This window comes from Balaenoptera acutorostrata, chromosome 20 (genome assembly GCF_949987535.1).
Source record: "Balaenoptera acutorostrata chromosome 20, mBalAcu1.1, whole genome shotgun sequence".
In the NCBI taxonomy this organism is placed as follows: domain Eukaryota; kingdom Metazoa; phylum Chordata; class Mammalia; order Artiodactyla; family Balaenopteridae; genus Balaenoptera; species Balaenoptera acutorostrata.
The window spans coordinates 50215937-50231464 of NC_080083.1; the positions used below are offsets into that span (position 1 = coordinate 50215937).

General features: G+C 39.2%; 1 protein-coding gene across 1 annotated transcript in view; it reads right to left on the reverse strand.

Moving 5' to 3' along the window:
- Positions 1-2957: 2957 nt before the first annotated feature.
- The window catches only part of PITPNC1 (phosphatidylinositol transfer protein cytoplasmic 1), a 258228-nt gene continuing 245657 nt past the window's right edge, over positions 2958-15528 (reverse strand). The window contains exons 9-10 of the mRNA XM_028167335.2: positions 7098-7216; positions 2958-3094 (exon numbers count right to left, since the gene is read on the reverse strand). Coding sequence (XP_028023136.2) covers positions 3089-3094; positions 7098-7216 — 125 coding nt within the window. The 3' untranslated portion in view covers positions 2958-3088. The remainder of the gene's footprint in view (positions 3095-7097; positions 7217-15528) is intronic.

Consider the following 15528-nt stretch of genomic DNA (forward strand, 5'->3'; position numbering starts at 1 on the left):
ATTCTGTGGATTATTTATTTTAATTTGGCTACCAGAGACTTAAAACTGGTGGTGTCGGATTCACTATATTTATATATATACAGGTATAATACAATTTTGGTGAACAAGGTTGAAGGTTTCCACATTGCAGACAGAGGCACTGAGTTAAGATTCTATTCTTCCCCCAAACATGCTTAATGAATTCAAGTTTCTGCTTTTTTTTTCTTCTAAATTTCCATCATGCAGCCATTTAATTTCCAGCCTTATAGGAATTAATAATGTTCTATATACACATTCATCGCAGGCTTGTACCCCACAATAAACAAATTCGTGTATGGAGACTGTGAAATGACACTTGAAAATCAAGACAAATAAAATACTGAAGTCATTTATGCCTCGTGATGACTGGATTAAATATTCAAAGCAGCTAAAGGAATATCTGCACCCCTCCCCCCCTGTTAAAATGCACACAAACCACATGTAGACAGAAAAACTGAACATACTTTAAGAGCACACATATTTGTTGGCTAAGAATCACACTATCAGTGGTAGTTTTGCAAGTAATGTCTGTGGTATTGTACTGGCTATAAGAAAACTCACAGTAGGAAACCAGAAATTAGCTTTCTAAAGCATATAGAATTGCTGACCTCGATAGCAGAAGCTACTTTACAAAAATGGAAAATTAGCAATGGCATCAACAGAAAAACGAGGTCCAGATGTGTGAACAACACGCACAAAATAAATTCATTCCATGCAAAAATCACGATCCCACCCCATCCTGATTTCAGCTTGCAAATGGTAAGCAAATATACACACTATGTCAGTGTCTTCTGAAAGGAGAGTTTTACTTCCAAAGGGAAACATTCTTGTTAAGTGCTACTGTGTCAAAAGAGAGCCATTGAGAAGTCCAAGAGGTCTTGATAAAAGATTGAGTTTTCCCACAAGCAAAAATCATGCTACCATACCATGCAAAGGCGGTGTCTTACTATGGTGCTATCATTCTTAGGGAAGAGATGCACTGTTGATCTAAGCTATTTGCAACGGGTTCCCTTTGAGTTCTGGGTTTATTTATTTATTAAGCTAAATGTCAACCTATAGATAAAGAAATGATCTTGACAATCTGACATATGACTTAGAACACTTGGTGCTGGGCTCGTGGGACCAGCACCTGCACCTTGGGAGAGTTTGTCAACTGGAAGGACACTAGGCAGAGTGCTGGGCTCTGAGAGAGAGAAGCAGGCAGGGTCCACTGGCTGAGAGGCTGTGTAAGAGGAGGAGGATACGCTCCTTGGTCTATGTTGTTTCCTTTGGAATCTGTTTGGGGAAGGTCCCTTTCCTGAGGTTGGAGGTTATGGTCAGGAAGGCTAGCTGGGGCCCTGGAGTTGCCCAATTACCTTGCTCTCTTCCTCTCTTGGAGGACAAAAGGAAATGCTAGATTCTGTTTGCTCTTCCTTCTGTGTTTAAAGGCAGTGAGGTGCGAAGGTGGCAGAGTCTTCTCTTTAGATCAAAGGAGAGTTCTCTTTCTGCCACTTTGGTGAGTGATCTTGTCTCCCGTCAGCCTCGAGTCTAATCTTGCATTACCAATACTCTCAGAAAAGAAAGCTAGACAGAGTGGCATCTTTTATCACTTTTCCTTTTTACTCTACAGATAGGAGTCAGCCATTCTGCTCATTTTCTCCTCCCACTTGACTGTATTCACTCGACTTTTGTGACATTCCCAATATTTGGATTTCAAGTAAGGAGCAAGAGAATGACAAACTTTTCTAAGGTCCAGTGATGGGCAATCCGTTCCAGGGAGGTCTGGATGTTATTAAGAGTAAAATGAGGAAGGGGATGGGAGACAACTCTGACAGCGTTAAAGTCCAGGCAGCTTACTCTACCCTTGAACTTCTTTGAATGGGCAAAGAGTCAATGAATTCTACTCAATTAATTGCAAATTCTGAGAATCTTAAAGGATGACGGAAGGTGATAGGTCAAGGTTCGTTGGTACCTGTAGAAAAAAAAGACGTTTGCCTCACCTGGGCCTCTTGGTTCCTAAACCAAACCATCCCCAAATCAGACAGTTATGGTCACATGCATCCACGTAATTCTTAAAGATTTCTGAGGCCACAAGGGCACGAAGGGGAAAGTTATTAAAAGACAGAAACAAGTGGAATCTTTATTAAATTCTGTGAAAGGTATAAATAAGTTATTGTTAATTGCACTTGGAGCCTCTACGCGTTGATAATTAAAATTTCCAAAAAATTTAAAGAGTTAATTAGGCCCCAAATCCTGAGTCAGACTAACCCAAATAGGAATCTCAGTAACTACTGGTATTCAAGTATTGGTAAGGAGCAGTTCAAAATTTAACAATTAGGTATGTTACGCCTGAGAATATTTTTGAGAATTTCAGGTTTGATGGGAGGAAACTGACTTCACTATTTCACTACACCTTGTAACACAGTGGTGCAAAGTTTTCACTTATTTACTCTTGAAGTCCATGCCAACCTCATCAAATGCCCAATAAACAAGGCTTCCTCCCTGGCATCCAGCTGTGGCTACAGAAGATCCCTTCTGTCCTTTGCAAGTCTTACATTTTACATCTAATATGACGCTGTGTGGCATACTTAAGGAATCATAGGTGAAGTTACTTAACGACATGCACACTCAAGAGATCAAAGGGACATGTTTGAGTGACAAAGCAGTCTTTTTCTATATCAGATTATTAAAAAAAAAAACAAAAAACAAAAAAAACAAAAAACAAAAAAAACAAGACCCCAAACCGAAAATATAAAACCCCATGAAATATTCTTAGGAAGTTACTCTGATTTGGGCCGACACGGCTTATCTGAAGAGTGTATGCCAGGTAAATTCAGGGTGGCTTTTTTCTCAGGGTCTGGAAGCGTGAGAGTTTCTGGGGCAGACTTTTTCCGGGGCCGATCTTTGGGAACTGACAGAAATTCTGGTGCATCCGTGGAGAGAGGAGTGGACGGGGCACTGGAAGGGGCACTGCGGACTGAGGAAGGCAGCAGGGGAATGCCGGAGATAGAAATGGCAGGTGGGAAAACGCCAATTTTCTTGTTGGTGGCTTCCTGAGTGGCTCGTTCAAATTCTCGGACTTCATCCATTGTCATGTCTTAAAGGAAGAAAAACAGAAAGAAGGAAAAAATGAGCAGGTATTTAGAAGAGATGCAAAGGGATTCATCTCTCTGCCTGTTTTTAAAGGACCCATCAGAACTCTATGATAAAGGGATCTCTCCAGATTATAAACCCAAATTATCATCGAAATGCTAAGCCCTGAATTTTTTTCTTTTGACTGAGGCAGACCTCTGAAAAAAAAAATTCCTTTATGAGTATCCATCCAAGATTTTCCAAAGCACTTTTCAGTGAGTACTTTAAGTATTCTGAAAAAAGAACTTATCAGGAGAGTACAGAAGCACACCGGAGCTGTGTGTGTCTGTGTGTTGTGCATATGGTATGGTATGCAGAGCTATTATTAGACCTGGCCATCTTTTCTATAAAGGGAAGATTATTAAAGCAATCAATGGCCCCAAAATGATACATACTGTTATCCACTTTAGATCGTGAAAATATAAGTTCACCTTTATAGGGTAAATAGGCAGATCATCAGAATTTTTCAACGTGCTATCCTCTTATCCAATGAATATACTTTTTGCATTCTAGGGGTTACTTGTTTCCTGACTGTGTATCCACCCTGAGATTTTTCAGACGCTGTGTTTTAATTATTTCTTCTTAAAAAACAAGTAAGATATGACAACAACAACAACAAAATCTGCTAACTATCCCCAAACTATTAAAAAAAAAACCATTTCTCAAGGAAACATAGAAAGAAAAAGAGCAGAGAACAAAAGGATAGTATCACATAATGGGTGAGAATTTTATTTAAAAGAAAAAAGAGCATTATTTGGCATTCAAGAAATAAATTCAGTGACGCCTCATTTAACAGGCATTGTCAGATGGTGTAGACTTTCCAAATACCTGAAATGTTATTATGTGAGAAAGTAAAAAAAAAAAAAAATTCCTTTAAATGTCAATCCTTCCCTAATGTAACTACAGTGAATAATGTATTATATACACTTACTATATTTTAGACATAATACACTGAAAGAATATCACTGTGTTATAATACAGTGATGCCTTCTTTCTTAGGGCCAGTTTGCTTTATATAGTTTAGTATCTCTTCTCTCATTCTTAGAAACTCTATTATTACTACTACTATTATGGTTATTATTAATTACTCTCAGTCTGGCTATCCCTGGTATCCTTTGCCAATTTTATTACTCGTAACAGGGAACACAGGTAACTGGGCATATTAGAAAAAGCTCAGTGAAGGCCTAAAAGCTTGTAAAATGTGAAATCTGCTGCCCATGGATTTCTACATCTGTTTTAGCTTCCAGAGACCCATATTTCATTTGTGGCCTCTCCCATGAACTTAGTAGGTGATACCACATTAGATGATACCATATAAACTAGTATGAAACATAGAGCCGTTTGGAAATACTAACTATGGAGTTAATATAGTATTAATCATTAGGAGATATATATATATATATATATATATATGTATATATATATATATATAGAGAGAGAGAGAGAGAGAGAGAGAGAGAGAGGGAATCATATCATAACATATGAGCAAACCAGGAATATTGCACAAAAAACAAAATCCTTAAGAGGATTTCCTGGGAACAATTATTAAAATTTTCTGAAAGGAAAAAGTTCTTACAAAGGAAATAAAAAATTATGCCTGTGTTGACAGAATATGAAATTCAGAATATAGCAAGAACTGTACCTGTAAACTTACCACTTTAAAAAAATACTAAGACTATTAAACATGCTCAGAAATAAGATTAAGTTCTTTAAAAGGAGGTATTTCAAAACAAAATTGAGAAGCAGCCGAATAGCACAGGGAGATCAGCTCGGTGCTTGTGACCACCTAGAGGGGTGGGATAGGGAGGGTGGGAGGGAGACGCAAGAGGGAGGGGATATGGGGATATATGTATGCATATCACTGATTCACATTGTTATACAGCAGAAACTAACACAACAATGTAAAGCAATTATCCTCCAATAAAGATGTTAAAAAAAAACTATAGGAAAAGTAAAAAACAAAAACAAATTGAGACTCAGAAAAATTTCAGTGAATTTCAGCAAAATCTCAGCAGTATGTTTCTGCTATAATAAATGATATCATCTTTGAAAAATCAGGTTTTCTATACAAGTGGTTGAATATAGTGCTCTACTCCACACATCCAGCAGGGGGCAGAAATCATCCAAAGTACAGAATTTTGATTTTACACTCCCGTTCAGAGTCTCTTAGAAGTTCTCTTCCTTGAAAGTATTGAACCTACTCAATTGAACAGGAGACCCTTATTTCCTTATTGCCCATGGCCATGAATGTTCATTTTGCCTAATTTCAACCTAGCTTGTCTCTACTCATGTCAATGATTTAAATTTACTGAGCGCCCATGCAGTTTTTATTTGTGATGGACAGCAGCCTCTTGATTTCAACTTTTTCATTATGATAGAGAAGAAAAATATAGAAAAATAAATGACCCCCAATTTGATGGAATTCAAAGAATAAGGGAAATGGTGGTAAGCATTTAAAGATAACCATGTTGGGACTTCCCTGGTGGTCCAGTGGTTAAGACTTCGCCTTCCAATGCAGGGCGTGAGGGTTCCATCCCTGGCAGGGGAACTAAGATCCCACATGCCTCCAGGCCAAAAAACCAAAACATAAAACAGAAGCAATATTGTAACAAATTCAATAAGGTGTAAGAACTTAGAATGAGGAAAGCACTGTTTAGTATCCTTTGGCTACCCGGCATCTTCCCCTTTCCTCTGGCTTCCTTTGTCTTGTGGTGCTTATATATAGTGAGTGGCTTTCAGAGAGCAGCTGAGAGGGAACAGGTGTCTAACATTCCTAAAGAAAAGGTAATTGAAAGTGATAGAAATTCAAGGACAGTTTCCTTAATGAGCACTTCTAACTTTAGAACAGGCAGAGAGGAAGGGGGAAGTCCTATAGGAACTGGTCGGTACCTACAGAGGAACACCTCCTGATCCAAACAGCTTTCTGCAAATCCAATCACTGCATCCAAAATGGGCAGGAAGAGTTAGGGCCATTTCAACCTCAAGGGCAGTCACGTGCATCCAATAGCAGTGCATATGTCTTACAGGGCACATTCCAAAGGCATGCTCTCAAAAGTTCACTAGAAATTTCCAAAGTGCAACCAAAGGTCTTTGCACATCTAAAGCATTTACAACAATAGCCATCTGTCAATTTTCTATAACTATGCTGTCAATTTCTTAAATATCTAGCGTGTATTGTTCTGGGGCTAACAGACATGTGGGCTCAAGCTGGCACCCAAAGAGATCACAGCTCTGGCCAAAGATACATTTAAATGACTTGGCAATTACATTTTTCTTTGTTATCTGTCACTCCTCTTCATTAGCACGCATGACTGAGATAGAACTATATTTAAGATGCTGGCATACACCGTATGGTCGGCTCTCAGTCACCAATGTGCCATTAAATAACCTCAGGTTCTCTGATGCTTACGTCCCGGGCTAGATCTAGCTCACCACACCTTCACTGCTCAGCCAGTATGTATGCATAGACGGCAGCCCCATCTGGACATGAACCTAAGTAAAAAGGAAGTGATTGGGTACGACAGCCATAAAGAGCCCCAGGAAGCATTTCAAAGCAAATGTAAAGAAACCTAAAATACTAGATGAGCCAGAATGAATGACTTAAATGAATGACTGTTAACTATGTCTTTAAAAGTTACTGGCATTGATGGTCTAGCTTTCTTATGACGTCCGTTTTTGCCCCTCTGTTCTTTTGTGGTGCAGGCCACACAATGTTTCCACTCTACATGCTCTTGGTTTTATGACCAAAATAACCCCCGAGTCAAGCGGCTTTAAAGAATGGAAATGTCTGGCGGCAAGAGGTAACACTGTCCAATTAAGACCCAGCTCATGTTCTTCACCAACAGCCTCTGGGCGACGACGCTTTTTTGTAGAAGTTTGAGAAGTGATGCATTTGAAGTCTTTTCAAAGATCAGTTTACGTGTACGTTTGGTAAAGGGTGGGCAACATGTTTTAAAAATTCTACATACACTTGTTTGGGCCTGGCTCTCTATGTCATCCACAGTGGAGGAATGCTGATTGCAAACTTTTATGTTGGTTTGTTCATGCATGTTTTTCTCGTATTCCCGAACATCATCCATTGTCATATCTGAAAGAAGGTCAAGATGTTGGCAACTTCCATTATTAAATGCAAACTTTCAATGGGGGAGACTTCAGGGGAAGAAGGCAGCTTAGCAGAAGCCAAAGAGAGGAGTAAAAAGCAGGGAACTCACTAACTTTATGAAGAGTCAATCATAAAGTTAGCTAAACCAGCCAAAGGGGGAGTGAATACAAGGAAGTTAAGTCAAAATAGTCTTAGAACTGAGAAGAGTGGAAATTATTTAGGGGTGATTCTTATAAAGTGAGCTAGGTGGGTAGAAAGTATTAGCTCGTGGATAGGGCTGTAGCCTGAGATCTCCTAAAAGCATGGTTAGAAGATCCCTTTAAGGCACAGGGTCAGGTTTGTGTGGTCTAATACTTACCTTCCATATACCTTTCAAAATAGATTTGGAGATTCTTTACAACAATGCATTCAACAACAGAAAGGACACTTTCATTGCTATTGTAAGAGATATGACGTAGAGGGCAGAGAAATGATGTTCACTGCTACCAGTGAGATTTGGTGCAGTGCTCACACAGAGAGGTATTTTTGCACGGAATACATGGTGTCAGAGAGTACAGGTCTACACTGAACTTCAAGTCTAGCACAACGGCACAAAGATGGCTGGCACTACTTCCACCCACACTGATCTCTAAATAAAATGGCACATGACATTATGATGTTTGGCCTGAGTCTTCACTTTTTCAGTATTTCAGAATGATGATTTCTTAATCCAGTGGTTCTCAACAGGGGACAATTTTGTGACATTTTTGGTTGTCACCACTGGGGTGGAGGTGCCACTGGCATGTGGTGGGTAGAGGCCAGGGATGCTGTGGCATATCCCACAGTGCACGGCCCTCCCCGCCTCCCCAGCAAAGCATGATTTGGTCCAAAATGTCAGTGGTGCCAAGGCTGAGAAGCCTTGTCTAAATCCACCTGATAAAAAACTTCAGCAAAGAACCTGTTATCTTCAGTAGGTGAAACACATAAGAATAACAATTAGTCTCACATTAAATACTTCTGTTGCTTTATCCTCCACTCCCCACTCCACTCCTTCGTTATTTTACAACATTTTATTTGCAGTTTCCCCAGATGGGCATTCTTCTGTCACTCTCATGGCAGAATTTAACTTCATGACTCTTTACAATGAATGGTACATGCACAACAATTGGTTAATCAAGCTACCGCCTTGGTCACTAGTTAGCTTGGTGGGGATTTAGAGCGGGTATTTACAGCTGCAATTTTTCCTTAAGTCATTCCTGCATCATGTGGTCTGGTGTCTTTTTATATCAATCCATGTGTGTCATGTGACAGTCTCTTCAGTTCTAAAGGGCAGACTTGCCAGAAGTTTATGAATTAATTCAGTGTAGTCTTGCGGCCAAGATGGAGGGCAACTCTAAATCCACACCTGGGCTATTTTATTTAGCTGATGGTCCCCCTCCACACCCCGAAACGGTTAATCAAAAATGCTGTCCATAAGCAATGTAAGTATCAAGAAAGCTAAGCAACAGTCTGGCCAAGCAAAGAGCATGCTTTTCTTTTAGAAAATCAAGGTAACTGGAAAGCAGTAAAGAGATGCTGCTTTGTGACTGAACAAATGCATCTTAGTTAACAATAATAACAGCCTTTCAATACAATCACTTTAATTTCAATGGCTGGTTATCAAAATTTCTTAAACACAAATACACCTGGAATGAATACTTAGGTCATTTTAAGTTAAAAGTTTAAAATTTAAAGAAATTTCTTTATACATATGTTCATTAGACACTTTATTTCCCCCCTCGCTGGCATGCCAGTAATTTTGAAAACAAAAACAAAGGCGGTTTCATTTCTTTGTTCTAGTGAATCTCAAAGGCAATCATTCTTTATCTTTAATTAGCTCAATGTTAAGAGAGGGGCTTAAACTGTGTGACTATGGGCTTTCAAAGATATCTCAATTTTTATGGATGTGAAGAAAGATTTAATAACAAAGATACTCATTATTATCTTGTTCATAATAGTGAAAAATGGAAAACAACTCAGGGGCCTGATGGTATTATGCAGCGGTGAAAAATGATGCAGAAGGATATTTAACACTATAGAGAACTGTCCTTGGTATATTGTTAAATAAAAAATTGGAGATAAAAGAAATCATTTTTTGCCAGAAAAGCATTATATACATTTAAAAAAGACTTTTGAAAGGGTACACTTCAAAATGTTAACAGTGATTGTTTTGAGGAGTTGGAATTATAGGTAATTTTCATTTTCTCCTTTTTGTTTATCTATATTTTCTAAATTTTCTACATCAAATATGCATTACTTCCGTAAGAAAGAAAAAGAGAACATTATTTTAAAATCGATTATTTGGGGTCATTAGAAGATGGATACCATCAATTTGCAAATAGGTAAGAAGATATACTTTTCTAGAATTTTTGCCTACTCTAGAAACATGATCCCTTTTTTCTTAAAATGAAGAGTTAAGAAACAAAGTTGCAGAAAATTTCATCTAAAAGAAAAAAAAATCTCTCAATTAGACCACATAAGGACCAACATTTCTAGGGAGTTCCCTTGTGGCCTAGTGGTTAGGATTCGGTGCTTTCACTGCCGTGGCCTGGGTTCAATCCCTGGTCAGGAAACTGAGATCCTGCAAGCCGAGCAGCATGGCCAAAAAAAACCAAAACCAAAACCAAAAAAAAACCGAAGAACATTTCTAGTAGTTCTCTAAAAGATGATGATAATTTGGTCCCAGCCAATGCTGAAGGAAAATATTGGGCTGGCCTAAAAGTTCATTTGGGTTTTTCCATAAGATGTTATGGAAAAACCCAAATGAACTTTTAGGCCAACCCAATACTTTTGTCTAAATTCTGAACTATCCCCGCATACCATACACGCTTATGGAAATGATGTCAACATTTTCAATATTCCTCAATAATTTATGGAAAGCCTAATCAAGTGAAAATGTTCCTATTCAGGTTATCTGGTAGAATGCATTATGTCTTGCTTCAGCAAAGTATATTACCTCAAAATCTACACATGAATCAATTTTTTAGTAAATTCAATTACACACACACAATGACAGATTATACTTTTGGAGATGATTCATCTTCATTACTGATTGATTTTCAATGATCAGAGTGACTTCTCACAGTTTAGGTTCAGATCTTTTTGCTCCCAGCAAACAAGTGCTTATGTGTATCAGAGAAACTCAAAGGAATCGTACGTCAATTATCTTGCAAATAAACTGATCAATAATCACCCCTTACTTTATAGATTTGAAAGGTCACAATTTACTTTTCTTAAGTAAAGTTTCTTAAATGAAGTGTTCTTAAATAACACTGGCCTAACTCCCTGATTTAAGAGACTATTGGAACTAGTACCAAATTTCTTCTGATAAGGAAGTCATATCCTAGTATCTTTCACACTTGGCTATCAGAGTGTGACTGATAATCTGGGGGTATAAATGCCCTCTTCATCGCAAGATTTTCTGTCTTTGCCCTCTTTCAAGACCATTTCTGTCTTTCTCTTTCTCGCCCTCCTTCAGGTGAGGAGAGTAAGCAGACCCCAGACTTCTGTCCCAGCATGTAGAGGTCACACTGAATTGGCCTGGGTAGAACCCTTTTCTCTACCACCAGCTCAGCTTTGTCAAAGAAGCTCTGGATTCAGGGGATTTGTTAATTGAGAAGCTTCTTCAATTTCTTAAACCATGAACTAAGCAAAATATACCTCTGTATGAGTCTTGGTCTGCTTCAACTATTTTCTGCTTTGTTATAAAATGCGGATTTCAGTTATTATTTACTTATTGAATCACTCAAGTAATGCATGAATTATTTTCCATAGAAATAATTCAAGTAGTACTGGATTACATAGAGAAAACAGAGTAATTCCTTTTCACTTCCCTTATCAATCCTGTTCCTTCTGGAGATAACTGCCAGATTTTTTTCTATGAATTCACGTGTATGTTACTATTACACACAGTCTCATTTAATTTCACAATTATGGAATCATACTATAGTATACTATACGATACATATTATTCTGGCTTTTTCCACTAATGGAAAAAAACTATTTCCATACCAGTATGTAGAGAACTACCTTATTCTTTTTAACTGTTACACACAATATTTATAGTATGAGTCTATCATAGTTTACTTGACCATATTTCTGCTAATGGACATTTACATGGAGACTAGATTTTAGCTCTTATAAACAACACTACACTGAACAGCTTTGTATTTATATTCACGAACATGTGTATTCCTCAAGAATAAATATCTAGAAGTGGAATTACTGGGTCACAGGTTATTCGTACTTATCACTATCATTTTTTTTACAGAAACCGTTAGTATGTTCTCCCACCTATCCAAAACTGGATTATTATCACTCTTTATAAAACTTCGGCTATCAGATGGGCAAATGTCATATCTTCTTGTTGTTCTCATTACGTTTCTTGTGATTAGTAGTGAGGTTATTGGTCATTTGCATTTCTTCTTCCATGGTTTACCTATTCATGTTCTTTACCTTTTTTTCTACTGAGTTGTTGGATTTTTGATTTATATACTGTAGATATTAGTCCTCTGTTGGCTACATATGTTGCAGATAGCTTCTGTTAGCCTTTCAACTTTGTTTCTGGTGCCAATTTTCTTTCAATCATTTTATTAAAGAAGGCAGGTTTATTTCACTGGAAGTGGAGGCAAGACTGTATATTTGAAAAGCCTTTAGGATAGAAGTCATTTGAACCTACAGAGAAACTGCAAATGACATGGAGCAAAATGTCTGCAAGCAGGGATTTTCCTGCATTGTACTGCACAGCTGCAGCAGTGACAATTTTAATAAAGCACCATATACCCTAACTCAGTGACCTGTCCAATGGCACATTATATTTTATTTCCTTCTACAAATGTTTTCTCTCCATTTCCAGGCTCCTCAGCCTACACAGAAGTAAATTTTTTTTTTTTTCTCTCTAAGTCAAAATGGAAGTCTTAAACAAGTGGTTGGTCAGAGGAAGCTCCAGCAATCATGAATTAGGTTTGATACACCTTTGACTCCAGGAGAATGGTGGCCATGCTTTGGGAAGTGCTTTTTTTTTTTTTAAACTCTTTAAAATGGTTATAAATTCAATAGATGCTTGTTATAAACAGTTTACTTTTTTTTTTTTTTTAATAGTTTACTTTTTTGTAGTGAAAGTAGCCAATCCTCAAGGCTTGGTGCATACCCTTTCCATGTAATTCAGACCACTAAGATCTAGAATTGTAATCTATAGTTGTGATTTTTTTCCCCACAGTTCTTAATTTGGGGAGGTGGAGGAGGGTGCACCACAGACCCCTTTGAAAATGTGATGGAGAGCAATGGGTTCTCTCCCCAGAAAAATGAAGGTAAGCACACACACACAAAATGTTGCATAAGGGCCACAGCACTCAAGTTCATGTTTCAGGAAACCTGAGGCCGTTGGAAAATGCTGGCTTGGTGAACTCAGTCAGCTAATGCTGGTCCCTAAGCTGGCTTCTTTCTCCACCTTGAGCTTGCTTCTCTCGTTGTTAGGCTGCTCTGAGGACTCCAGAATGATTTCTACGTCACTTTCATGAGGGAGTTTCATCTATACTAGCCAGAGCTACCCCCTCTACTTTTTTAGAAGGGTCAGGATTCATGAGGTTCCACTCAATCACAACCTCCCTTGGGAAATCCTCTGTGTTCCTCTCTCAAAATACTGTCAGATTTGTGAAGCAAAACCATGCTTTGGTGAAGCTGGGCTGCCTATTTTTATCCACCTCCCCTTTCACCCCATCTTCTGAAATGTGCAGTTGTTTCTTCTGATTAGTGTTGCAGTCATGCAGGAGACACCCAAGGCTCATGGATAAAGACCAATCAAGCCTTTGAAAGACAAACTCAATTCCTCCAGCAGTGGAAATGGTTATACTTTACAATGTACAAGAGCAGAATAAAATCTGTTTTGGGAAATAGTTATGTGACAGTCAAATGCTGAAATTCAGAAAAGATACAAAATTAATCCTTGGGCAAGAAATGATCACCATCATCTACAGTGTCTTTTTTTTTTTTTTTTTTTTACTCTTAATTAGGCACTGGAGATGGTGAGTCTAATCAGGGAGAAGGAGATCATCCAGGGCTGCCAGTGGATAAGGGTGTCCAGTTTGGGCACTGCAGGAACACACAGCCCAGGAGGTCAATGGAGCTAAAATTCAGCCCTAAGCCGACAGCACCTGCTGAACCTGCCCAGAAGGGGCGCCTTTTTTCTAATGCTTACAAGGCATCAGAGTTTAGCAGTTGGCCCTGAAGACATCTACCATTCTCTAGTATAATTAAATTTGGATTGAATTAATTAAACTGTCCCTTCAATCTAATCTGATTTAAAGTCATTCTTAAAATTTTAGTGAGCGTCGGATTCATCTGGAGGGCTTGTTAAAACACAAGATCGCTGGGCTGTACCCCTTGAGTATCTGATTCAGTAGGTTGGGGTGGGGTCTGAGAATCTGAACTTGTAACAAGTACCCCAAGGATGCTGATGTGGCAGGCCCACTTGCAGAATAAGTGCCATAAGCTATAGGAAAGGATTTCTTTACTTTGAACCTTTTCCATGTTTACTATGAGAGCCTCACGGAGCCTGTAGAGACCAAAGAAAAATAAGCAACTTCAGGTACCCAAAACTGAAGGTCTGTTCTGGTGGGCCGTGACACAGCCATTTACCTGAAAGGCCCGCAGTCTGCAGCATTACCTTGAATAAGGGGCTGTGGGCAGGGCTATTTTCATTTATTTGACTGAGTGTCTGCATCTGTGTAATGAAGGAGCTACTGTTCGCCTGGCAAGCAGCTCAGCTGGGGGCAATGATGCCAGTAATTTACATGAAATTGATGGGGTGGTTCTCAGACCCCTTGCTGAGTGAAAAGGTTGCTTGTTTTGGTTGAGGCTAGGATTGTATACATAGTGGGAGGATGCCTTCTCTGGGGAGTACAAGGTGCCCTGACCATCTATATCTGCTAAACCACACGCTTTTTTTCTGCACTCAGATACAGAAAGGGCTTTTTGTCAGTAGACTCCCTGAGTTAATTCCTGTCTCCACCTTACCCATCTTAAGTAGATGTTCTCATCTTAAAGGTCTTCCTTTGATGCATTATTCTAGCTTTGGGCCCCTGTAATAGTCTGAGTTTTGTTTTGTTTTTTTTTGGACTAAAAGTCTTTAAGTCTCTTCGTTGCTGCAGGCTCGGGTGAGATGGAAAAGAATCGGCCCCCATCCTCTGCACTCCAGCCGTTCCTTTACTAGACTCCTGCCCACATTTTCTTTTTCTATATCTTGCCTCTACTCTAATTCTCTTTTCTGATCAACAGGCTTGCAGTGTTTTGTCCTCTTAATCGGGGCGTGGCCACCCTTTTTGATGCTGCCTTTTCCCAAAAGTCCTCTAAGGCATCCTGGCACTCAGGAGAAATCTACTGAAGTGCCCTGTCTCTTGGTCTTCACTGTGGCAGAGTTTTGGCCCTTCAGGCCTCTGTTCCCTTGCCAAACTTCTCACCAGTTTTGAGCCTCTTATTTGAATAACCTTTTGAAATTCCTTTAGTGTCGGTGGCAAGGATGCCGGGAGCGTGGAGGAGTGCAAGTTGGGGGAGACCAGCAGTTCTTAACCTTTGGGGTGTCTGTACTCCTCCTAAGAATCTGAGAAAAGTTCTCCAGAAAAAAACAACCAAAAAGATTTGTTTAACGATCTGGGGAAGTAATCACAGGAGACTCTCCCTCCCCCTGTCTCTCCGTAGACAACCACACATAGGTGTTCAGGAGGTGTGACAACGCAGCTGCCTGTGAGCGGCATCCTGGGGGTATGTGTGATAAGAGAGAGCAAATGATGATCTTTCCTCCAAAGAGTCTCTCCCAGAGGTCTGCACTTGAGCAAAGCCAGGAAGATGCAAAGATGCATTTGCTTTTCGGAAGATGTGGATCTGGGAAAACTGTGCAAAAAAAAAAAAGCACTCCCATAGCCTACAGAACCCTGTCTTTTAAAATATGGTCAGAAACAGCTAACAACATTAATAACAATCACTGTCTTTGCCCATTCAGTCCAATGTAACTTTTCACTTCAAATTTGATACCTTCTGCTAAGAGGAGGGAAGGGATTGGTGGAACAATGACAGAAAGGCACCAAAATGCAATCTAGGTTACACTGAGAACAAATTCAATGTGACTTAGGAAAAGGCCAAGGAGAAGGGCATTTCATTAGGCAATCAGATACGACCCAAGTCACCAACTGGGTGTGTTTGTTTCTTTTTATAGTCAAGGACACTAGCCTCCGATGACTGATTCTGGGAATGTCAAGGATTCACGTGGACAAAATGATAGCACT